The 25,669-nt window shown below is 50.0% G+C and overlaps 2 protein-coding genes across 4 annotated transcripts in view; one reads left to right on the top strand and one right to left on the bottom strand.

Moving 5' to 3' along the window:
* The window catches only part of Gtf2ird2b (GTF2I repeat domain containing 2B), a 38,566-nt gene extending 22,657 nt beyond the window's left edge, over positions 1 to 15,909 (top strand). For 2 of the 3 annotated variants that reach the window (XM_021186773.1, XM_029533920.1), the window contains exons 10-16: positions 2,593 to 2,649; positions 5,020 to 5,082; positions 8,125 to 8,202; positions 10,499 to 10,582; positions 11,677 to 11,860; positions 12,405 to 12,433; positions 13,902 to 15,909. In XM_021186773.1, coding sequence (XP_021042432.1) covers positions 2,593 to 2,649; positions 5,020 to 5,082; positions 8,125 to 8,202; positions 10,499 to 10,582; positions 11,677 to 11,860; positions 12,405 to 12,433; positions 13,902 to 15,478 — 2,072 coding nt within the window. In that variant the 3' untranslated portion in view covers positions 15,479 to 15,909. The remainder of the gene's footprint in view (positions 1 to 2,592; positions 2,650 to 5,019; positions 5,083 to 8,124; positions 8,203 to 10,498; positions 10,583 to 11,676; positions 11,861 to 12,404; positions 12,434 to 13,901) is intronic. The other variant, XM_029533921.1, reaches the window with a different exon arrangement.
* Positions 15,910 to 19,456: 3,547 nt separating this feature from the next.
* Positions 19,457 to 25,669, bottom strand: part of Ncf1 (neutrophil cytosolic factor 1) — an 8,001-nt gene continuing 1,788 nt past the window's right edge. Inside the window, exons 3-11 of the mRNA XM_029533701.1 lie at positions 25,243 to 25,318; positions 24,944 to 25,109; positions 24,384 to 24,439; positions 23,645 to 23,767; positions 23,217 to 23,324; positions 21,420 to 21,537; positions 20,696 to 20,803; positions 20,080 to 20,225; positions 19,457 to 19,911 (exon numbers count right to left, since the gene is read on the bottom strand). Coding sequence (XP_029389561.1) covers positions 19,793 to 19,911; positions 20,080 to 20,225; positions 20,696 to 20,803; positions 21,420 to 21,537; positions 23,217 to 23,324; positions 23,645 to 23,767; positions 24,384 to 24,439; positions 24,944 to 25,109; positions 25,243 to 25,318 — 1,020 coding nt within the window. The 3' untranslated portion in view covers positions 19,457 to 19,792. The remainder of the gene's footprint in view (positions 19,912 to 20,079; positions 20,226 to 20,695; positions 20,804 to 21,419; positions 21,538 to 23,216; positions 23,325 to 23,644; positions 23,768 to 24,383; positions 24,440 to 24,943; positions 25,110 to 25,242; positions 25,319 to 25,669) is intronic.

Below are 25,669 nucleotides of genomic sequence, written 5' to 3'. Positions count from 1 at the left end.
GCGTCAGATCTCATTACAGATGGTTGTGAGCCACCATGTGGTTGCTGGGATTTGAACTCAGGACCTTCAGAAGAGCAGTCAGTGCTCTTAACCACTGAACCAATCTCTCCAGCCCTTACCATGGCAACTCTTATAAAGGAGAGCATTCCACTGGGGCTGGCTTCCAGTTGAGATTTATCATTATTAATCCATTCTTGTCATAGCAGGAAGAATAATGCTTGTTACACAGGTAAATAGGGTACTGGGGAGGTTCATACAGCTCCACAGGCAGTACAAATCAAGGGTGACACTGGGGCTCCTTTGACCTGAAACCTCAAAGCCCACCCCTTCCCCACCCAATCCTACGTTCTCCAACAAGGCCACACTTCCAATAATGACTCCCAATGAATCACTATTGGGAGCCATTTTCTTTGTTTTTCAATTTATTTATTTCAGACACACACCAGAAGAGGGCATCAGATCCCATTACAGATGGTTGTGAGCCACCATGTGATTGCTGGGAATTGAACTCAGGACCTCTGGAAGAGCAGTCAGTGCTCTTAACAGCTGAGCCATCTATCTCACCATTCCTGGGAGCCATTTTCATTCAAACCACCATAACTATCTAGAAAGTGCAAGCCTCATGTATGAGACTCTGTCTCGAAAATGAAGAAACCCAGGCTGAAGAGATGGCTCGGTGGTTAAGCGGACTAGATGCTCTTCCTGAGACCTTAGTCCAATTCATAGCACACACATGAGGGCTTACAATTGGTTGTGACTCCAGTTTCAGGGGATCCAACATTGTCACACAGACATACCTGTAGGTAAAACATTAACTGCACATGAAATAAAAATAATAATGTATTTTTAATTAAGAAAAGCTTCTCAAAGTGTCATCCTGCATACAGTCATGGATCTACCAGGTAATGCAGCTTATTGAGCCGAGACAGCAGTCTGTAAAGGATCAAGTTCAGCTGATTAAAGATGCACCAAACCTCAGAGAAAAGGCTTCCAGGGCCAGAAAGATGGTTCAGTGGTTAAGAGCACTGTCTACTCCTCCAAAGGTCCTGGGTTTGATTCCCAGCACTGACATAGCAGCTCACAACTGTCTATAACTGCAGTCCTATGGGATCTGATTCCCTCTTCTGGTGTGTAGATACACCTGCAGACAAAACTTCCATATACGTTGTCTTAGGGTTCCTATTGCTGTGTCAAAACACCATGACCAAAAAGCAAGTTGGGGAGAAAAGGATTCATTTGGCTTACATTTCTACATTGCTGTCCATCACTGAAGGAAATCAGGACAGGAACTCAAGCAGGGCAGGCTCCTAGAGACAGGAGCTGATGCAGAGGCCATGGAGGGTGCTGCTTACTGGCTTGCTCCTCATGCTTTGCCCAGCCTCCTTTCTTATAGATCCCAAGACCACCAGCCCACAGATGGCACCACCCACAATGGGCTGGGCTCTCGCCTACTGATCCTTAATTGAGAAATGCCTTACAGTTGGATCTCATGGAGGCATTTCTTAAACTGAGGACTCCTTCCTCTTTGATGACTCTTGCTTTCGTCAGATTGATATAAAACTAGCCAGTACGTAATTAAAAAACCAATAAATAAATCTAGATGATTGCTGCGGCCACAGCAATAGGACTGCTGTAACAGGATCCATTGGCTTCCATGTGAAACTGATCCGATTCCCTGTAACTAACACTGTTATGGGTGGCTGAGCACATCACCCACTAGTCCTTGGCACTACCGAACAGTGAAGTGTGACATCATGAAGGAGACATGCCCGTAAGCCTGTGCTCTTCCCTTCCCCCTGCCTAAATTGCTTTCTATTTCTAGAGTAAGATAATTCCAAGATATATGTTTATTCCATAACAACAAAAGAGCACTTCCAAGAGGATCAATGGGTAAAGTACCTGCCCCAAAACATCCCCAGCACCCACATATTCTAAGGAAAGAACCAACTTCTACAACTTGACCTCTGACCTCCCTATATGCACTATGGCATGCACCCCCATTTGCATACACATAATAGATAAATTAATTTTTTTTTTTGAGACAGGGTTACTCTGCATAGCCCTGGCTGTCCTGGAACTCACTCTGTAGACCAGGCTGGCCTCAAATTCAGAAATCCACCTGCTTCTGCCTCCTGAGCGCTGGGATTAAAGGCGTGTGCCACCATCGCCCAGCTATTTTATTTTATTTTTTGAGACAGGGTCTTATGTAGCCCAGGCTGGCCCCAGACTTCCTGTGCCCTAGAAGATGATCTTGATCCTCCTGCCTCCACCTCCTGAGTGCTGGGGTTATGTGGATCCCAGGACTTCTGCACCCTAGCTAAGCTCTCTACCTACTGAGCCACATCCCAGTCCTTAAAATGCTTCCATTGCATTCAGGGGCCTCTTTGCTTTATTCTAAATGTTTTATTATGTTTTTAATGTATGTATTGGTGGAGAAGGAGGGAATGCCATGGTACGCATGTGCAGTATTCAGTTCCCTCCTGTAATATGAGTCCCCGGAATCAAACTCATGTCCTCAGGCTTGGCTGCAAGCACCTTTACCTGCCGAGCCATCTCGCCAGCCCCAGTGACTCCTGTATATTGTCCTTTCAGGAAGCCAGCATTCTTCCACCAGCAGTGACGTCACTGAAATGGAGCTACCATCTGCAGGTTAGAAAACGAAGCGTCTCCTCCCTTTAACACGGGGAATAAAGAAGGTGACTCCTGGCACATCTGTCTTAGGAAGCAGCTTTAGGGGCTGTGTGGTTTTTGTTCCTGATCTGTAAGTGCAGGGAGTGGGAACCCCACAGTGACGCTGCCCACCGTGGTAGCATCCTTAGGTCTTTTTGTTTGCAGGCAGCCCAGGTTGGAGCTCACCATGTAGCTGCTGGCCTCAAACTTGCAGCCTCCTCTCTGCCTCCACAGGAGGGAAGAGGGTGTGGCAGTATACATCTGGCCTTTCTTCCCTTTTTTTTTTTTTTTTTTTTTTTTTTTTTAGTTTTTCCAGACAGGGTTTCTCTGTGTCGCCCTGGCTGTCCTGGAACTCACTCTGTAGACCAGGCTGGCCTCGAACTTAGAAATCCACCTGCCTCTGTCTCCCAAGTGCTGGGATTAAAGGCGTGCGCCACCACCTCCCAGCCTTTCTCCCCTTTTTGTTTGTTTTTTGTTTGTTTACTTGTTTGGTTGTTTGGTTGTTTGGTTTGTTTTTTTGTTTGTTTGTTTCTCTGGGTAGTCCTGGCTGTCCTGGAACTCACTTTGTAGACCAAGCTGGCCTTGAACTCAGAAATCCACCTGCCTCTGCCTCCCAAGTGCTAGGATTAAAGGCGCACAATCACTCCCAGCCCTCTTTTTTTAGAAGACGGGCTGCTTTGAACATAGTTCAGGCTGGCGTCAAAGTTGAAACCCTCTGCCCCAGCTTTCTTAGAGCAGGGATTGGAACCGTGGGCCACCATATCCTGCATCTCTCTTTTTTTAATCCTAGTAATTCATTTTTTAAAAATTCATTTCACTTTTAATTGTGTGTGTGCATACCTGTGCACCTGAGTTCGGGTACAGAGGATAGAAAAGGAATCAGATCTGGAGTTGGAGTTACTGCCAGTTGTGACCTCCCAGGACGGGTGTTAGGAAATGAGTGTTGGTCTTATCCAAAACCAAAACAGCGGCCCTATTTATTTATTTACTTATTTATTTATCTTTATGTATGCGAGTGCTCTATCTGCATATATGCCTCCATGCCAGAAGAAGGCATCAGATCCCTTTATGTGGGAATTGAACTCTGGACCTCTGGAAGAGCAGCCAGTGCTCTTCACCGTTGAGCCATCTCTCCAGTCCACTCACCGCACCCCCCCACCCCCAAGTGTTCTTAACAACTGGATTATCTCAGCCAGGCAGGTGGTGGCCTGTGCCTTTAATCCCAACACTCAGGAGGCTTGGGTAGGCAGATCTACATGAGTTCAAGGCCAGCCTGGTCTATAGAAGGCGTTCCAGGATAACCAGGCTACACAGAGAAACTCTGTCTTGAAAAACCAAAACAAGTGAGTCACCTCTCCAGCAGCCCCTCCCCGCCCCACAGTAGTTGCTTACAAAGCACCGTGACCATGTGAAATCCCACTGCCCCAGTGGAGGACTCAGTGTCCACGAGTGTGAGCAGCTCTAGATTGTGTGGTAATATGTAGAAATTTCTCTCTCTCCTTATCCCTTATAGGAGAATCCCAGGGGAAATCATGGTGTTTACTTTTGTGGAGACAAGGTCTGATGTCGCCCAGGCTGGCCACAGACTTCCTTGTGTAGACGGGACGACCTCCGTCTCCTGATCTTTACGCACTGCTAAGGTTGGAATACAGTATTTGTACACGCTAAGCAGGTGCTCTACCAACCAAGCCAAATCCCCCAGGTTAACATCATATGTTAGTGCCTGATGATTATCTCTTACGAAATTAAATTCACTGTGTGTTTATTATGTACAAACATACATAAAATTTCAAGACCAGGGGCTGGAGAGATGGCTCAGCAGTTGACACTAGCCAGTGGTATTCCAGAGGTCCTGAGTTCAGTTCCCAGCACCCACATAGCAGCTTACACCTACAACTCCAGTTCTAGGAGATCTAACATCTTTTCGTGATCTCTGCGGATGTGAGCAAACACTCTTATACATAAAATAAACCTTCTGAAAAATTCTAAAATAGGGCTGGTGAGATGGCTCAGTGGGTAAGAGCACCCGACTGCTCTTCGGAAGGTGCAGAGTTCAGATCCCAGCAACCACATGGTGGCTCACAACCATCCATAACAAGATCTGACGCCCTCTTCTGGATTGTCTGAAGACAGCTACAGTGTAATAAATCTTTAAAAAAAAAAAAAGATTATTTAAAAAAAAAATTCTAAAACAAGGCCATCCTGGGCTACAAAGTGAGCCCTTGCCTCCAAACAAAACAAAACTCTAGCATGAGGATAAATCTGGGTGGGGTGGAGCTGGGGACAGTCAACTGTGGGAACCTAAGATTGCTTAATAATGAATGTCATTTTAGATGTTTTCTTTTCAAGGGTCTACTCCGATGGTCTCTTTAGAGACCAATGAGGACCCCGAGACTGAGGTAAAAATGGAAGGTGAGTCACCAAAACGCTTGTGATTGTCACATGATCAGGATGGCTTTCCATGCGGCTCTAACTACTTCTGAAATGATTATTGTAGGGTGATGATTGGAACCAGTGTGTGTGTTCACATTCATGCATGTGTTGGATGAGAACGAGCCATAGGCTCCTATGTGTGAGTGCTTGGTCCCCAGTTGATGGAACTGTTTGGGAAGGATTAGAAGGTGTGGCCTTGGTGATGAAGATGTGTCCCTGGGGGTGAGCCTGGAGGTTTTGTAGGACCCCCGAAAATGGGGAGATTCTTGTTCTAGTCTCAGGATGGCGCAGGCCCCCCCACCCCCCAAGAACTCACAAGAGACCATTCTTGATGTAAAACACACGAGGCTTTATTCCAGAGCTCTGGGGACGACTCGTATCCCACACAGGGGGTAGAGTCGACCCCGAAAGGGAGAGGGACCCTTCTTTGTATGGACCCTCAAGGGGGCCATCAATCTGACAAGTTTTAGCTTTCTGATTTGAGATGATTTAAAAAGAATGGGTCTAGGAGGGGTGAGGGGTTGGAGTCCTGTGCAGAAGCAGGTTACCAGGGAAGTTTTTCACCTGTAGCCTAGCAACCAAAGCCCACAAATTCTTGGCAAAAAGCAATAACAATCGGCAAACACATGAGTTCACACAACGATCAGGGCCTGCACAACCACAAATTCAAAAAGTATTCAAACTATACAAATGTTTCTAAGCTACTGGGGCGTAATAAACTTTTTCCCTTCACCAGCAATAGAATCTATTTCATCAATCTAGGATTTTAATGATGTCTTTTGTCATGTCAAAGCCTTGCAGTTTCAAAAGCCCCCACCGTTTCCAGTTAGCTCTCTTTGCCTTGTGCTCATGGATCAAGATGTAAGCTCTTAGCTACTGCTCTAGCACTGGGCCTGCCTGCCTTCTGCCATGAGGGTCATGGACTCCAACCCTCAGGAACCATAAGCCAAGTAAACCCCGCTTTCTATAGGGTGCCTTGGCAGTGGTGTCTTATCACAGCGGCACAAAAGTAACTAAGACAGATGACCATGTCTCGATGCATGTGGGAGTCAGAGGACGTCTTTGTGGGACCACTTCTCTCCTTCCTTCCACCTTGATATGGGTTCTGGGGACCGAACTCAGGTCACCAGCTTTGCAGAAAACGTGCCTTTACCCACTGAGCCACCTCACTGGCCCTCTCTTTAACCACAGTTAGAATTAATGCTTGAGGGTTTGCTTGGTGGGAGACAGAGTATGGAGTCCACATGCTCTATTTATTTATTTATTTATTTATTTATTTATTTATTATTTATTTATTTCTCTGTATAGCCCTGGCTGTCCTGGAACTAACTCTGTAGACCAGGCTGGCCTCAAACTCAGAAATCCGCCTGCCTCTGCCTCCCGAGTGCTGGGATTAAAGGCGTGCGCCACCACGCCCGGCCACATCCTCTATTTATAAAAAGTCCAGTAAGACCACTTGGAGCCCTGGGTCCTGATAGTTTTATCTTTGCAACTAGAGTAAAAAGTTTAGTGATGGCAGCTGTCTCCTTATTGGGTGAGCCACAAGAATCAATTGTTTTTGAAGATGTCACCATGTACTTCATTAAGCAGAAATGGGCTAGCCTTACACTCGGAAGGCCTTGCACGATGCTGTAGAGGACCTCGAACAAGTGGCTTGTCTGGGGCTATCTCCAACCCAACTCTCATTACCAAGCTAGAGCACAAAGCAAGGCGGGGCTCTCTCAGTCAAAGGAAGCCTTTGGCAGTGGGGGTTGGAAAGCAGGCTTCACGGGGCACCTCTAAGAACTAAGAAAATACACTCTGAGCCAGAAACACAGTGCATGCGATGAAAGTAAACATCCCTCCAAGTCAGCCAGAAGACAGGAAGAAAGATTAACTCCTGACCTGTCAATACCGGCTTGCCAAAGAAGGCGATTCAAGAGCCAAGTTGAACGATGTCCAGTGTACTGTCTCTTCTTCTGTAGTCACGTGGACTCAGGAGCAGTGCTCTTCAGTTCACTAAAGCTCTTCAGTTGGATGTAAAGAATTACAGGTGGCATGGCCTGAGGATCAGAGAGCGGGTGACCTCCCTCTCCTTGATGATCATCCTGTTCAACCGCAGAGTACAGTGTCAGTGGATGCCATCCATCTGGCACATTAGCAACTGTCACAGTGTTGCAACAGAGTACTAAATTAATGAGACTGTGGATGGGAAGTGGTGGCACACACCTGTAACCCCAGCACTTAGGAGTCAGAGGCAGAAAGATGTCTGAGTTCAAGGCCAGCCTGGTCTACAGATCCAATTCTAGGACAGCGAGGACTTCACAGAGAAACCATATCTTAAAAAACAAAAACAAAAACAAGAAACAAAGAGACTGTCGAGATAGATGCTTAACCATTGAGAACAATTGTTGATCTTCCAGAGGACCCAAATTTAATTCCCAGCTCCCATGTCGTGTGGCTCCCAACTGCCTCTAACTCCAGATTCTTCTGGCCTCTGTGTGCTCACATGCCTGCATCCCAACATAGACACACACTCATACACATAAATAAAAAGATATTTTTTTTCTAAGAAAATCAGCAACTTAAAGGAGGAACGTCTCTTGTGGCTCACAGTTTGAGGGGAGACAGTCTTTAGCGGATTAGCAGGCACGGTCGCCAGAGCCGGAGGCAGCTGGTCACATTGTATCCACAGTCAGGAAGCAGACAGATTGGTGCTGGTGCACAGCTTGCTTTCTTCTTTTTTTGTTCAGTCTGGGTCCCCAGAACATGGGGTAGAGCCCCAACATCAGGACAAGGCTTCTCTCCTCAGCATACACTCTGGAAGCACCCTCACAGACCTGTCCAGCCAGGTTGACCTAGAAGGTCAACCGTCTTTTCAGCACCGCACACTGCGCTGCACCACACACTGCGCTCACTGCACAGGGATGGTGGATAGGGAGGCAGTGTCCAGTCTGCACTTCTCCTTAAGTAACACTTGGGTATATTTTAGAGACTTGATGATTTTCTGGTCACTCTTACCTCTTTTCCTTTGCTCTCAAGGAAATGCAAATCCGTCCAACGTTGTAAACTCTGCGGCAGGTGTTGAAGATCTTAGGATCATACAGGTGACAGTCCCAGGTGGGGACATCCACTTAATGTCTTCATCATTTGAATCCCATGATTGTTGTAAAGATTGTTTTCCCTTATTTATGTGTGTATGTGTGGCCGAGTGTCTGCCATGTGAGTGCTGTGAGTGTGGTACCCAGAAGAGGGCACAAGATCCCTTGAAGCTGCCCTGGAACTCACTCTGTAGACCAGGCTGGCCTCGAACTCAGAAATCTGCCTGCCTCTGCCTCCCGAGTGCTGGGATTAAAGGCGTGCGCCATCACCCAGCTGTATTTATTTATTTATTTATTTATTTATTTATTTATTTATTTATGTTTTTCAAGACAGGATTTCTCTGTATAGCCCTGGCTGTCCTACTGTCCTAGAACTCACTTTGTAGACCAGGCTGGCCTCAACCTCAGAAATCCGCCTGCCTCTGCTTCCCGAGTGCTGGGATTAAAGGCGTGCGCCACCACGCCCGGCTACTGTATTTTTAATTTGTCTTGATTTACTTTGTTTCCTGGGTATGAGTTTTGTCTCTGTGCATGTGTGTGCATTATGCAGTGCCCATCAGGTTCAGATGAGGGTAAGATGCGTGCGCTGGAAAAGGAAGCAGATGCTCTGCAAGAACAACAAGTGCTCTTAGCTGCCCAGTCAGCTCTCCAGCCGCCATCTGACCCACTCTTTTTTTTTTTTTTTCTCCCCCCCTTTGGTTTTTCGAGACAGGGTTTCTCTGTATAGCCCTGGCTGTCCTGGAACTCACTTTGTAGACCAGGCTGGCCTCCAACTCAGAAATCCGCCTGCCTCTGCCTCCCGAGTGCTGGGATTAAAGGCGTGTGCCATCACCGCCCGGCCTGACCCACTCTTTTTAAAGATTACTTATTTAAGTTTTAAGACAGGGTCCCACTCTGTAGCCCTGGCTGGCCTGGAACTCACTGTGTAGACAGGCTGGCCTCTAAGACCGAGATCTGCCTACCTCCACCTTCTGAGTGCTGTCAGGTATGGACCACCACGCCAAGCTTTTATTTGTTTGTTTGTTTGTTTTTTCTTTTCTTACGCCAAGCTTTTAAAAGAAAGTTTTTAACTTGAGCTGGGCATAGTGGTGCATGCCTTGAACCCCAGCACTTGGGAGGCAGAGGCAGGCGGATCTCACCCTGGTCTACAGATCAAGTTCCAGCCCAGCCAGGGCTGCACAGAGAAACCTTGGTTTGAAAAAGCAAAAAACTTGAGCCGGGCGTGGTGGCGCACGCCTTTAATCCCAGCACTCAGGAGGCAGAGGCAGGCGGATTTCTGAGTTCGAGGCCAACCTGGTCTACAAAGTGAGTTCCAGGACAGTCAGGGCTATACAGAGAGAAACCCTGTCTCGAAAAACAAAAACAAAAAAGCAAGAAACCAAACAAAACAAAATTTTAATTAAAAAAATTAATTTTATAGTATTGAAAGCTATCCCCTCCTAGCCCTAGCCTCGTTTCTCCTCACTTCTTGTCCAGTCGGATGGGCTGAGGTTTGCATTACAGTATTGAATGCAGCGATGGAGATACACACCCTTGTCCTGCTCAGCACTGAACATGTCCCTCAAGAGTAGCATGGCTGAGGGGGATTACCACTCTTGCAGGGGACCCAGGTTCTGTTCCCAACTCATGCCCGCTCATAACCACCGGAAGCTCCAGGGGACCCCATGGGCGCTTGCAAGTGTGAGGCACACACATAAATACAAGTAAAAAATAATAATAATAATAATAATAAAGTAGCGCTGGAGAGATGGCTCAGCAGTTGATAGCACTGACTGCTCTTCCAGAGGTCCTAAGTTCAATTCCCAGCAACTACATGGTGGCTCACAACCTTTTTTTTTTTTTTTTTTTTTTTAAAGATTTATTTATTTATTATATGTAAGTACACTGTAGCTGTCTTCAGACACTCCAGAAGAGGGCGCCAGATCTTGTTACAGATGGTTATGAGCCACCATGTGGTTGCTGGGATTTGAACTCCGGACCTTCGGAAGAGCAGTCGGGTGCTCTTACCCACTGAGCCATCTCACCAGCCCGGCTCACAACCTTGATGCCCTCTTCTGGTGTCTGAAGACAGCTACAACATACTCCTATTAAATAAATAAGTTAAAAAAATTTTTTTAAGTATTATGGGTTATGTTTCTATGGGGTTGTCAAATTTATCTGTAACAGCTTCCGTTTTGTGTATTTCCCAAATGCTTATTTATTGTGCTCAGGTAGCTAACCAATAAGACAGGTAAACAGGCAATCCTGCTAATATCTGTCTTGAAGAGAACAGAATGTATGAATGAGTCTGGTTTGTGTCTTCCGATGATCTGTAGATCATGAGAAGGAGAGGCTCTCAGGACTTGAAAAAATTAAGCAACTTCGAGAACAAGTGAACGACCTCTTCAGCCGTAAGTTTGGTAAGTTTCCGTTGTTGGCACACATCCAAAGTGCACACATTCGTTACAGTTAAATGTGTGTTGGAGGGGCATGCACACGTGAAGACCGCATCCTTGGAGACCAGAAGAAGACGTCAGAGCCCTTAGAGCTGGCGTTACAGGCACTTGTGAGCTGCCCGACATAGGTGCTCGTAACAAACTCAGCCCTTTGGAAGAGCAGCAAGTGATCCTAACTGCTGAGCCATCTCTCCAGTCCCACACCTCCAAAATGTATAGACTTTACCCACCCCACCCCTTTATGAAGTACTGAGCATTGAAAGTACTCTAGTCCTGTTATAATCACTGGCCAAAATATCTTTTTTTTTTTTTAAGATTTATTTATTTATTACATATAAGTTCACTGTGGCTGTCTTTCAGACACACCAGAAGAGGGCATCAGATCTCATTATAGATGGTTGTGAGCCACCATATGGTTGCTGGGATTTGAACTCAGGACCTCTGGAAGAGCAGTCAGTGCTCTTAACCACTGAGCCATCTCTCCAGCCCCAAAATATCTTTTCTTTTTACTTATTCATTTTTGAGATAGGCTGTGACTGTATGACCTAGGCCAGTCTTGAATTCAATCAAGATTTTCTTGAAAAGTGCCGGAGTTACTGCCCTGTGCCGTTCTTTGGGTAGTTCAAAAATGTCCGGGGAGTAGGCAGTTCCTGAACTTTTGATCCTCCTGATTTAGCCCCCTGAGTAGCAGGGGTCCTAGGCCTGTGTCACCAGGTTCAGCGCAGTCATTGTTGGGTTTGGAGGCAGCATTGTCCCTGTGTTGCCCCAGCTGACGTCAAACACTTCCACTCCAGTAATCTTACCTCTCGGCTACTCAAGTACAGGTGTGCACCTCCAGGTCCAGCTCCAATCTTGACATTAAAGACAGGTCACCGAAAGCCTGGCATGTGACCCAAGCATTTAAGAGGCTGAGGCAAGATGCTTGGTTTGAGTTCAAGTCCATAGACCCTGACTCAAAAATAACAACAACAACAGAAACAAACAAACAAAAAAAACCCCTAAAGCTTTGAAAACTAAGGCACAGAGGCATCCAGTTTACCCCACACCTCTCATCACAGGGGAGGCGATCGGAGTGGACTTCCCCGTGAAGGTTCCCTACAGGAAAATCACCTTCAACCCTGGCTGTGTGGTGATTGATGGCATGCCTCCAGGGGTGGTGTTCAAAGCTCCCGGGTACCTGGAGATCAGCTCCATGAGGAGGATCCTGGACGCTGCAGACTTCATCAAGTTCACCGTCATTAGGTGAGTGGGTGAGTCCCAGCTCCCCTAGAGCAAGCTGGAGGTGGGCAGACGCCTAGTGAGCGGCTCGGGAGCCCAGCCAGGAGGCCGGCCGGGTGGGGAGGGGCCACCCTTCTTCTCCGAGTCAGGATGCTCCAAGGCATTCCACCCTCTTCCGCTTCTGCAGCTGTGCCTCTTATTATTTTTTTATTATAATTATGAATGAGGGGCTTGTCATGGCACATGTGTGAGGACAGCTTGTGAAAGTCGATTCTTTCCTTCTACCACGGGGGCCCCAGAGATTGAACTTGGGTCTTGGGTTTGGCAGCAAGCGTCCTCACACACCGAGCCATCTTGCTGACCATGGTGGGTTTCCCCCTGGTTCACTTCCGAGTTTGCCTGGCTAGCACTGTGTCGACACCACCGGAAGTGTGGAGACACAGCTAGCTGGGCCCAATGAAAACAGACTTCCTTCCCCTGCCCCTCCCCCCCCCCCCCCCCCCCCCCCCCCCCCCCCCCCCCCCCCCCCCCCCCCCCCCCCCCCCCCCCCCCCCGTGTCTCCCTGCAGACCACTTCCTGGACTTGAACTCAGCAATGGTGAGTATTTTGAGAAGCAGGAACATCGAGGGACACAGTGCTTTGTGTAGTGTCATGGTGGGCACTTTGCACAGGGCCCTCCCACCTGCAGCCTGGAGCCTGCCAGTAAAGCACGTGGCCTTTCAGATGTGCTTGTTTGGTTTGGTTTGGTTTGTTATGGGGCTGGGGATGACGCCCAAGGTCCCCAAGGTCTCTCACGACCTAGGCAAGCGCTCTACCTTTGACCTACATCCAAAGCCCTATTTACCTTTCATTCTTCTTCTCTTTTGTTCCTTGGCTTTTATTATTGTTGGTCTCAAGGTGCAGCTCTGCCTGGCCTGGAAACTCCCCGAGAGCCACCTGCCCCTGCTTCCCATTTGCTGGGTTACAGGTACACAGCACCACACCCAGCTGTCTGGGGTTTGGAAGACAGTGTCTCACTCCTTCAATCCCAGACACTCACCTACAATCTGTTATGTGGTCCAGGCTGGCTTCTAACTCACAGAAATCATCTTGCTTCTGCCTCCCAAGTGCTAGGCTACAGGCTCCTGGCACCATACCTGGTTTTATGTGGCATTGGGTATCAAAGCCAGGGGGGTTTTGTGCATAGCATGCTAGCCCTCTCTCACACCCTCCAGCCCCACTATAACTTCTTCAGATACGTTTTCATATTTGTGCTGTCAGGAACTGTTCCACTTAACTGTACGGTGGCTTCAAACACCAACACACGGAGCCCGGTATGCTACCTCAGGTCTGCAATCCCAGCGCTAGGGATTGCATGAGTTGTAGGCTAGCCTGGTCTACACAGTGGGGCCTTGTCTCAGAAAAAGCCAAAACAAACTCAACACGTGCACACTTGGTTATACTGCTCACCCGAGTTAGGTGGGGGTCTGAATCTACCCTGGCGCTTTTGAGATCTAAAGCTTTGGTAAGTCACGTATTTCCTTTGCTTGGTCCCCTTTTTAATATTTCAAAGCTCTCTTGGAAGTTAGGCAAGGTGGCATACAGCTGTAATCCCAGCCCCGAGGAAACTGTGGCCAGAGGCCCACTAGGAGTTCAGGGCCAGCCTGAGCTACAGAGTAAGACAGTCTCAAAAACAAACAAAAACAAACCAAAGCAATAAACATGCCAGGCGTGGTAGTCCATACCTTTACTCCCAGAACCCAGGAGGCAGAGACATGTGGATCTGTGAGTTTGAGGCCACCCTCGTCTACATAGTAAATTCCAAGACAACCAGGGCTGTGTAGAAATACCCTGTCTTTAAAAAAAAAAAAAAAAAAAAAAAAGGCCAGAGAGAAGCTGGACGTGGTGGCACATGCCAACCACCTCACATTGAGGAGGTGGAGTTAGGATCAGAACGCCAAGATCACTGTTAGCTCCCTAGTGAGTTTGAGGCGCGCTGGGGTATCAGGACACCCACTCTCAAAATTAAATAGAACAGGGCAAGGGCTGGGGACTTGCCAAGTCACCATTCCATGTCTCTATAAAGTGGGGAAACGGAAGATAGACCAGGAGGGCCGCGTGTTTCAAGAAAAGTGGGAGCGAGCCTATTTCTTCGTGGAGGTGCAGAACATCCCCACGTGTTTGATCTGCAAGCAGAGCGTGTCGGTGTCCAAGGAGTATAACCTGCGCCGCCACTACCAGACCAACCACAGCCGGCACTATGACCAGTACTCGGGGCAGGTGCGGGAAGAGAAGCTTCGAGAGCTGAAAAGGGGGCTGCGGAAGTATCTCCTGGGGGCCTCGGAGATCGTGTGTGCAGAGCAAACATTCCCGAACGCAAGTCCCCCCACGAACTCCGTGGTGCAGCCCGTGGAAGAGGTGGCCGGGAGCTTATGGGAGAAGTTACGACAGAAAATCCGCTCCTTTGTGGCGTACTCCATCGCCATCGATGAGATTACGGATATCAATGACACCACCCAGCTGGCCATCTTCATCCGCGGCGTCGACGACAACTTCGACGTGTCCGAGGAACTTTTGGACACAGTGCCCATGACAGGCGCCAAATCCGGGAATGAGATATTCCTGCGCGTTGAGAAGAGTCTCAAGAAGTTCAGTATCGATTGGTCCAAGCTGGTGAGCGTGGCCTCCACGGGTACGCCGGCCATGGTGGATGCCAACAGCGGGCTGGTGACGAAGCTCAGAGCCAGGGCAGCCTCATGTTGCAAGGGAGCCGACCTCAAATCCGTGTGCTGTATCATTCACCCGGAGTGGCTGTGTGCCCAGAAGTTAAGAATGGGCCACGTCATGGACGTGGTGGTAGATTCGGTGAACTGGATCTGCTCCCGTGGCCTGAACCACGGCAACTTCACGACACTGCTCTACGAGCTGGACAGTCAGTATGGCAGCCTACTGTACCACACGGCCCTCAAATGGCTGGGCCGAGGGCTGGTCCTCAGGAGGTTCTTCGAATCCTTAGAGGAAATAGACTCGTTCATGTCTTCCCGGGGCAAACCTGTGCCCCAACTCAGTTCTCGGGACTGGATCCTGGACCTAGCCTTCCTAGTGGACATGACGACGCACCTCAATACACTGGATGCCTCCCTCCAAGGCCATTCACAAATCGTCACCCAGATGTATGACTTCATCCGGGCCTTCCTAGCGAAACTGTGTCTCTGGGAGACGCATCTGGCCAGGAACAACCTGGCCCACTTCCCCACGTTGAAATCGGTTTCCCGGAGTGAGAGCGATGGGCTCAACTACATCCCTAAGATCGTAGAACTCAAGGCTGAGTTCCAGAGGCGCCTGTCAGATTTCAAATCGTGTGAGAGCGAGCTCACCCTGTTCAGCTCCCCGTTCTCCGCCACGATTGACAGCGTGCACGAGGAGCTCCAGATGGAGGTGATCGACCTACAGTGTAACACGGTGCTGAGGACCAAGTACGACAAGGTGGGCATCCCGGACTTCTACAAGCACCTGTGGAGCAGTTACCCCAAATACAGGAGCCACTGTGCCAAGATGCTGTCCATGTTCAGCAGCACCCACATCTGCGAGCAGCTCTTCTCCATCATGAAGCTGAGCAAGAAAGAGGCGCAGTGGGGCGCAGCGCTCCAGGGAGCCATGTGAGGGAGCAGAAGGCGGAGCCTGCAATCCCAGTACTGTGGAGGCCAAAGGCAGGAGGATCTGAGTTTGAGTTTGAGGTCAGCCTGGGCTACCTATCGAGATCCCATCTCAATAAAGAGAAGTTGCTGGAAGAGGGAAGGAAAGAAATCTGGTCATTCCTCTATGTGGAGACCTAGAATGTTCCAGACCTAATAGACTGTGAGATGATACTAGACTATTAAACCTTTCCGTTTAATGAAAATTCCCTCTCCCCCCCCCCACTTTGAGTTGGAATCCCAATTATACACATCACAGCTGTTTAGATGACCTGTGACCCCTGTCTGTAGTTTGAGAAAGCCCATAACTGTTGTCGGTCCAGTGGCTGGCTCCTCTTGGCTTCACTGACCCATGCCACTCATCCATGCTGTCCCGTTTCAATAAACCCACTGTGAAAGGTGTGTGTGTTTGTCGAGGGGGGTGCACACATACAGGTGCCTCCGCATGTTGCCAGCCTATGCCCCGTGCTTCTAAGTTTAAGGATAATCAATCGGCCAGAGACACTGTCCCATATTCTAGAATGCCCGGAGCTAGACAGGTCAGGAGTGAAATGGAAGATCCTGAGGAACTAACACAGGATCTAACAGACAGGTAAGTTAAGGCTTAAAGGCCACTTCCTCCTCCCTCGTCCCTCCTCCTCCCTTCCTCTCTCTTCTCCTTCCTCTCTCCCTCCTCCCTTCCTTCCTCTTCCCTCCTCTTTCCTTCCCTCTTCCTTCCTTTTCCTTCCTTTTCTTTCTCCCTCCCGCTTTCTGTTCCCTCCTCCGCTCTTCCTCCCTCCTTCCTCTCTTCTCCTCTTCACTCTTCCTCTGTCCTCCTTTCTCCCTCTTACTCTCCCCCTCCTCCAAGACAGGACCTCCTTATGCAAACCAGGCTGATCTAGAAACCCAGATCTCTTACCCTTCCCCCCCACCTCCAAGACAGGACCTCCTTATGCAAACCAGGCTGATCTAGAAACCCAGATCTTCCTGCCTCGGCATCCACTGATTTGGGGTTACAAGAACACTTCATGACATCTACTGCAGATTCCTTCTCTACCCTGGAATGTGATCTTGGATCCTGTGGGGGCTAACAAGCACTGCCACCATGGAGAAGATGGGATATGGGGTGTTCTTCAGTAACCATGGCAAGGAGATGTCTGTGGAGTTATGTGGCTAGATAAATGGGGAAGAGACTGGACTGGGAGCTTGTTCTTTTTTTTTTTTTTTTTAAAGATTTATTTATTTATTATATGTAAGTACACTGTAGCTATCTTCAGACACTCCAGAAGAAGGTGTCGTCAGATATAGTTACAGATGGTTGTGAGCCACCATGTGGTTGCTGGGATTTGAACTCAGGACCTTCGGATGAGCAGTCAGTGCTCTTAACCGCTGAGCCATCTCACCAGCCCGGGAGCTTGTTCTTAATTGGCTGCTGTTTCTTCAGGCCAGGCATTGTTGTCTTTTAGTCAAAGGATGGAGGCAGGGAGGGGAATGGCCCAGACAAATCCAACTCAGTGGATAAACCTATGTGCATCCAGTTTACACACCTTAAATATGGCCTAACTAGCCAGGCACGCCTTTAATCCCAGCACTCAGAGGCAGAGGCAGGTGGATTTTTTTAGTTCAAGGCCAGCTTGGTCTACTGAGAGAATTCAGGACAGCCAGGCTTGACACAGAAACCCTGTCATGAAGAGGAGGAGGAGGAGGAGAAAAGAAAAAAGATGGTCCAAAAAAACCATGTGCCCATAGGCCTGAGTCAGTGCAGTCTCAAATGGCCTCTGCCTGCTTCCTGATAGATTTACCCTAAGTAAAGTGCCTACATTTTCTGTCTCTCATCCTCAAGCGCAGAGACACTGGAGTAAGCCTAGCACTGTATGTGCACTCAGAAAGACTGACAGTCAGCAGACAGTGATGCCCCGACAAGCTGGCAGCCATAGGTGTGGCCCTTGCTCCTTCCTCGGCTTCCCTGCACACGCAGGCCTTTGGGCAGCCTCCCTGGCCAGCACATGACAGGAAATGCTAAGATTGGTACAAGGCAACATCAGCAAGATCAGAAATACAGAGAAGCAGCTGTGGAGATGCACAGCTGAAATTCTAGTACTCAAGGACTAAGACCATCCGGACGGAGTTCAAAGTCATCTTCCAGCACCTAGGGAGTTAGAGGCCAGCCTGACAGACATGGAATCATGAATCAGTGCGCACATGCATGCACGTGCGCGTGCACACACACACACACACCTGTCCCCCAAACGGGGAGACATCTCATCAGGACTTCACTTTAGGGAACAAACAACAAAACTAAAAATGGTGCACACTAGTAATTCCAGCATTCAGAAGCCGGAGGCAGGATGATCAAGTACAACCTGGGATACATAGTGACACCTATTTCCCAAGAAGTATTTCATCTCTGGAGCAACTGGAATGGCAGGCCTGCAGTGCCATTATGAGTTGTCTTTTGCAAGATGTGTGGCTTCATTTTTTTTTAAGATGTATTTATTTATTATGTGTAAGTACACTGTAGCTGTCTTCAGACTCACCAGAAGAGGGCGTCAGATCTCATTACAGATGGTTGTGAGCCACCATGTGGTTGCTGGGATTTGAACTCAGGACCTTTGGAAGAGCAGTCAGTACTCTTAACCCCTGAGCCATCTCTCCAGCCCATGTGGCTTCATTTTGCTTCACAGCTTCTGGTTTAGTTAGGGTTTCTATTGCTGAGATAAAACACCATGATCCCAAGCAAGCTGGGGAAGAAAGGATTTATTCAGCTTACACTTCCATGTTGTTCATCACTGAAAACAGTCAGGACAGGAACTCAAGCAGGGCAGGAACCTGGATGAGCTGATGCAGGGGCCATGGAAGGATGCTACTTACTGCCTTGCTCCCCATGGCTTGCTCAGCCTGCCTTCTTAGAACCCAGGGCCACCAGCCCAGGATGGCACCACCAGCCCAGGATGGCACCACCAACCATGGGCTGGGCCCTCCCCCATCAATCACCGAGATCTTATGGAGGCATTTTCTCTCTTTTTTAAAAATTTTTCATTGTCTATTTTAATTCATGTACACTGGTCTTCTGTCTGCATATATGTCTGTGTGAGGGTGTCAGATGCCCTAAAACTGGAGTTACAGGCAGATGTAGAGGCTGGAAATTGAATGCCAGTCCTCTGGAAAAGCAGCCGTTCTCTTAACCACTGAAGTGTTTCCTCAATTGAGGTTCCCTCTCTTAGATGACACCAGCTTGTGTCAAGTTGGCACAGACCAGCCAGCACGGGTTCTTTGCATTTGGGGATGGAAATACTTTCTTAGAGACATGAAAGCAATGAAAGTCTTGGGCATCATCCACTAATGACAGCTGCTTTCAGCCCCCCTGAGACTTCCTATGCCCGTTATGCTGTGGGATGGGGTGGTTTGACCCAGGATCTCACACTAGCTAAATCTGATCTCAAATTCACTACATGGCCCAGGCCGATCTTGAGTCCAACTGCAGTTCTCTTGACTCTTGACTCTGAAATTACAGATGTGAGCCTCAATTTGACTGCCCAGATGCTGGGACACTGGCAAGCCCTATTATGGAATGCTGGGAATGGAAACCTGGTTGTGTGCTAGTCAAGCTCTCTACCTACTGGGCAACATCCTGAGCCCCTACCTAGGACAGTGTTTCTCAACCTCCTTAATAGGGCTAGTTCCCGATGTTGTGGAGACCCCTCAGTCATAAAATTATTTTCATTGCTACTTCGTAACTGTCATCTTGCTACTTTTTGTTTTGTTTTGTTTTCGAGACATTGTTTCTCTGTGTAGCCCTGGCTGTCCTAGAACTCACTTTTGTAGACCAGGCAGGCCTCGAACTCAGAAATCCGCTTGCCTCTGCCTCCTGAGTGCTTGAATTAAAGGTGTGCGCCACCACGGTCCAGCTCATCTTGCTACTTTTATGAATCGTAATATAAACATCTATAAAAATGAATATCTGTATTTTCCAATGGTCTTAGGCAACCTCTGGGAAAGTCTTTTGACACCCTCCCCAAAGGGGTCACGGCCAACAGGTTGAGAAACACTTTCCTAGGGCATTCCTAAGGCACTTGGCCTTCTGCAGCAGGTAATCAGATCTTTTTTGTCCCTGCATATGCCCCCTAGCAGTGCTCACTGCCTCCTCTCATCCTAGCAATACCGGTGGAGATTAACCCAGTCCTGTCCTTTGCTGCATTCTCAGTCCATTCCAAACCTTAAGGCAAGGGAGGCGTCTCTAACCTGAGGCTATACACAAGTATATACAGGGATAGGGATAGGGACCGTCTAGGGCCTCCGCCTCTCACACAGCGGACGTCAGCTTCCGCTTGGTGCTCTCCGTGCAGCGGTGCAGGATGAGGTCCGAGCTGGGTCGCGGAGGCACCGCGGGTTGTGGTTTGACCCGCGGAGTCGATGGATTGTCTGCAAACCAAAGCCAGGACCATCAGAGGCCCCAGCCTCCCAGTTATAAGGTGCTCGCAGTTTCTAGTCCCGATCCCATCACTAGGTCTCGTCCGGCCCCTTGGACACGGAGCCCTAAGAACTTACCCCCGCCCGCCAGCCCCGGCCCCGCCCCGCCCTGGCGCTCACCCTTTGCGCCATCCTTGCTCTGCGGCCCGGGTCGCGCCGGGCGTCTGCGCTGCTGCAGGAATCGGACGCTGTTGCGGCGATAGGTGTCCTGGCTGAGGCGCTTCCGAGAACGCTGGTGGATGCTCTGTGCGTTGCGGATGGTCGACCTGGCCCAGCAGGATGCAGGTGTCAGTGCCCCGGAGTCCGCTGTCCCCGGGGCACGGGTGGACATCCCTGGCATCCTAAGCCTGGCTAGAGAAAGTAGGGTACAGGGAGACTAGGACACCCTGAGATCCTAACCCTCGGCTCAGCAAGTGGGTTCAGAGGGACTGGCATCCCTCAGGTCCTAAGCATGTATTTACTTAACAAGTGGAATGCAGGCAAGGGAACCTGCAAGAGCTGCGGGGGTCAGGGATCCTACCCAGGTCTGTTTCCCACACCCACTTTGCCCATCAACATGACCCTTGTCCTGGGACTGCTCAGGTCTCATTGACCATCCATCCCCCAGGCATCCTCGGGCACCTCACTGGGTCTGTGTCTGCCACCTCCAACAACAGCAAGGACACAGCACTAAACCTGCTATGCACCTACCCAGCCAGAAACCTCCTCAGGCCTGCCCCATCAGGACCCCTCTCACCTTCGAGGTGGTGCCCCGCGGCCTCTGATCTGTCGCTGGGCCTGGGTTATCTCCTCCCCAGCCTTCTGCAGATACATGGATGGGAAGTAGCCGGTGATATCCCCTTTCCTGCAAGATGGGTCACATTGGAGGCTCGGGCAGTCACGGGTGTGTGTGTGTGCACAGAGCAGGGGTCTTCATAGTGTCTCACCCCTGAGGACCAATACAAGCTAAGAGATTTCAAACCTCCACATTGGAAAGGTCAAGCTGTTTCCTTATCTGTATCAACCCAAGCCTCTCACGCCCCCAGCCCTCCAGTCCAAGTCTAGGCAGGGGAAGGAAGCAGTTGTGTTATCTTGCAGATGTGTGCTGTGACACCAATTAGGTCTAAATGCCTCTGGGCGATGGTGACCCACACCTTTAATCCCATCACTTTGGAGGCAAGGACAGGCAGATCTCTGTGTGTTTGAGGCCAGCCTGGTCTACAAAGTGACAGCCAGGACTGCACAGAGAAACCTTGTCTAGAAAATCAAAAACAAACAAAACAAAATAGACCATCATTTTCCTTCTCATTCGTGCTTGTTTTTATGGTGTTTGTTTGATTGCGGAAGGTCCTAGAGATGAAACTCTGTGGCTAATGAGGGCAGAAGACTCCAGAATCGCACAGCCAAGTCAGCTCAGAGCCCAAGAGAGGTTCCGGAAACCCACTCAGAGAGATGTGCGCAGATGGAGGGGGCTCTCCTACCTGACCACCCACCAGCCATCCAGGAGCTTATGAATGACCTCGATGGCTTCACCCTCAGACAGGGACACCTCGTCCTCTTCTACAGCAGCGTACGCTTTGATGGTTACATACGGTTCACCTGGTCGGCGGAGGGAGCAGCCAGTGAGGCCAGCGTCCCCCCAGCTCGCAGCTTCTTCCAACTGCCACAGCACACAGCCCGCTCCGCCGTCCCCTCAGAGCTATTCCTTCTCGCTTTCCCTTTCTATGTTTTTTAATTTTTTTTTTGTTTTTTTGTTTTTGTTTTTTTTTTGTCTTTTTTTATTTTTTTTATTTTTTTTACTATGTTTTTTATTTTATTTTATTTTAAGATTTTATTTCTTTTATATGAGTACACAGTAGCTGTCTTTAGACACACACCAGAAGAGGGCATCAGATCCCATTACAGATGGTTGTGAGCCACCATGTGGTTGCTGGGAATTGAACTCAGGACCTCTGGAAGAGCAGTCAGTGCTCTTAACCACTGAGCCATCTCTCTAGCCCCTACTTTTTTTAATGATAACATTTTATACACTGTAAGGATAGGACCAAAGGCTTGTAATATGAAGTGAAGGTGCTCTACCACTGAGCCACGCCCCCAGCCCCTCCCTGGGGGATTCTAGGCAGGGGCTCTACCAGTGAGCCACACCCCAGCCCCTCACTGGGGGATTCTAGGCAGGGGCTCTACCACTGAGCCACACCCCAGCTCCTCCCTGGGGGATTCTAGGCAGGGGCTCTACCACTGAGCTATACTCCCAGTGCTAGCATGTGTGTTCATGGTGTGTGTGTGTGTGTGTGTGTGTACATGCTGCTTAGTTTTGTTGTCTAAGTTGTCATCTGGAAAATGTAGCCTCTACTGAAGTTTTACCAGAATACACCTCCATCAGAATGGTCTGTAAGCAAGTCTGTGGGGCCTGGGCTGGCAGTCATGGATCGTATAAAAAAGCAGGCTAAGCAAGCCAGTGAGCACTGTTCCTCCATGGCCGCTACTTGAGTTTCTGCCCCCAGCTTCCTGCCCTGAGTTATCTCATTGATGGACCAGTTACCCAAAAGTGTAACATGAAATAAACCCTTTGCTCCCCCAACCTGTTTCTGGTCATGGGGGTTCTATCACCGTAATAGAAAGCAGAGCAACACTAATACACACACACCCACACGTGCACACACATGCACACACACATACACACCACATGCACACACACATGCACTTACACACACACACATACGTACATGAACACATGCGTGCGCACACACACCACAATATTTTTTAGCAGGGTGTCATTATGTTGCCCAGACTGGGAAGTGCTCTGCAGCCTGCTTGAGCAGCCTTGGACTGGAGCGCCTCCAGTATGAGCCTCCTGAATAGCTGAGGTGACAGACATGCCCCACCACACCCAGTGGAATCTCCCAGTCTTAAAACATAACCCCCCTCCCCAAAAAAAATCTGCTTTCAAACTCAGTGCAGACCACCAATGCCCTGGAGGTGCCAACTTTACCCTTGGGGGTCCATTTCAATGCCACCTCCAGGAAGCCCTCCTTCTCAGCCTTTGTCAGCTCAGCTTTCTGTTCCCCTCCCCCGCCCTAGTACCAGGCTCCACATCAGTCCTGGCTGCCTTCCCTGTGCCTCTCTGCTCTGCCTCTACTTTCCTGACCAATGCCATCACCATCTACCCAGGCCTCCACGCTGAAAATAACGGGAGAGCCACTGGCTTCTTCATGTCCCTGCACCCCTTTTCTCTCCTTCACCCCACACCCCCTGTCGCCTCAGAGGGCAGGAAGCACCTTCGTAGTTGGGATCCGGATCCTCCGCCTCGTCGGGACTGTCAAGGGGCTCCAGATAGGATGCAGGGACCCAACCTCGCTTTGTCTTCATCTGGCAAAACCACCATCCTATGTGTGTGTGTGGGGGGGGGCACAGAGAGGAAAGTGAGGGTGGCGCCTGGCCGCCTTCTTCACCCACGACAGTGGTGAGGACACCCAGTGCTCACACTCACCAATGCCCCCAAACTCCACACCCAGATCTCACCCGAGCGAGCGCAAGCTCAGAGGGCTTGGCTGCGAGCCTGTGGGACAGCGCCCCTTAATGCAATCTAGGCACAAGATAGGCCTGAGATGGAGGCTGGAGGTGGCCTGGGCCTCAGCATGAACTTAAGGGCTACATATGCTCTCGCCCCCCCCCAAAAAAAAACCCGGGTGGGGGTGGGGCTGACCACTCTCGCTTTTCTCCACGACATCCACCACATCTCCCGTTGCCACAGTCATCTCCGTTCCTGAACTCTTCTCGTAGTCAGCGATGGCCCGATAGGTCTGAAGGATGATGGGGCCTGTGATGTCTGCACAGAGGGAGGGCAGCGTGAATAGACACGGCAGGGAGGGCAGCCCCCGGTGGGGGGGGGACAGCGAGGAAAACATGGGAGCTGTCACACACTGCAAACTGGAGATCAGCCGAGTTCATGATGGTGGCCCCTTGTGTACTGAGCACCTAGCACCTTTCACACAAGGAAGGTACTAAGAACTGTGTTCTCGGCGGATGCGGTTAGCGTGCCCCCAGAGCAGCACCTCTGTGGCTTTCAGATGCATTGTTCCGAGACAGGGTCTCACAGTGTAGGGCTGTCCTGGCACTGACTATGTAGATCAGGTTGGACTGGCATTCATGCAGGCACTAGACTCAAGGCACCATTACACCTGGCCCGGTTTGGCTTTCGAGATGGGGTCTCATGTAGCCCAGGCTAGCTTCAAATTCACTGTGTGGCTAGCCAAGGATGACTTTGAACTCCTGATTCTCCTGCCTTGGACGGTGCCGGTGAGGAAAACCCCAGTCTCCAAGGTTACATGACCCCAAAGTTCCTCCTCCTCTGTGTTCTGTCCCCGCAACCCCATACTCCAGGTCTTTATGTCCTGTTCACAGTACCTGTGTTCCCCTGCCCCTGGGCCCCTCTAGCATCTTACCAGCTACGTTATTCTTGCCATCTTTGGGCATCAGGTATGTCTCTGGCTTCTTCACCCTGGAGATGGAGCAGACCAGAAGGGAAGGTTTCAGGTTACACCGGCAGGAGGACTTCCCAGTAGAAAAAGGAACCAGGGAAAGGAAGGTTGGCACAGAGAGAAGGAATCCACTGGTCCAGCCCTGGGAGTGGAGTGGGTTGGGAACACAGATGGCCTTACAAATGAGGGGGTTTTCTATGCAGCCATACTTAGGGGGGGCACACAGAGGAAGCTTTGTGTACTGCAAACCCTAGGGCGATGGCAAAGCCAGCCCTTCTCTGCCAGCAAGATAGAGATGCTTGGCCTGGGAGGGGCTCCCATGAGCTCCTGGGCCGGGGGGGGGGGGTCCCTTCTGGCTCCTCCTGAATGCCCCATGGTGACCTGAGTCTGTGTAGATGCGGTGTCGGCCAGGGTTTAGGGCACTGTCTATGGGGCAGTCCCTCACCCTTTCTGAACTTGGGGCTCCCTCACCCTCTGTGCATTCTGTCCCCCTGTCTCCTCCCCCGGCGGAGGTGGCTACGCACTGGCTGTCCGTGGGCAGTTTCAAGTCATCGGGGCGCACTTTGAAGAAGTCCAGCAGGTGTGGGCAGCGGGAGATCTTCACGGGCAGACCCATGAGGCTGTTGAAGTACTCGGTGAGCGTGCCCTGACGGCTCTCAGCGGCTCGCTGCCCATCAAACCACCTGGGTGCTGGGTCGGGGAGTCAGAGACCCATGAGCACACTCACACAAGCCCAAATGTGTGTGGAAAGGGGTTTTGGAGAGCAGAGGAGGAGCCCCCCGGGGCAGGGGACCCTGCTGAGGGGCTCAAGCCATGCTCTCACCCGGGAGGTGCGGGATGATTCTGTTCTCTGTGTGGATCTCACCGGCCTCAATGGGGAACATCTCCTTTAGCATTTTCTAGATAGAAGAAGAAAACCTGGGCTGGGCTCCGTGGCACAGCGACGACGGCCTAGCCTGCACGCAGTCTTGGGTTCCACCCTGAGCATTGCAGAAATAGGACGCGGGGTGCACACACTCAGGAAGTGAGGCAGGAGGATCAGGAGTTCAAAGGCATCCTTGTTGTGCAGTGAGTTTGAGGCCAGTCTTAGATACATGAGAAAAAAAAAGGGGGGGGGTGCTCCAAAAGATCTAAGTTGGAGTAGTTCATAGCACTCACCGGGAGGGGGAGCCATTGGGTCCACAAATGTCCCATAGTGTCATTCTCTCTCTCTCTCTCTCTCTCTCTCTCTCTCTCTCTCTCTCTCTCTC

The sequence above is a fragment of the Mus pahari genome, chromosome 23 (assembly GCF_900095145.1).
Source record: "Mus pahari chromosome 23, PAHARI_EIJ_v1.1, whole genome shotgun sequence".
In the NCBI taxonomy this organism is placed as follows: Eukaryota; Metazoa; Chordata; class Mammalia; order Rodentia; family Muridae; genus Mus; species Mus pahari.
This window is presented reverse-complemented; position numbering and strand designations above follow the sequence as displayed.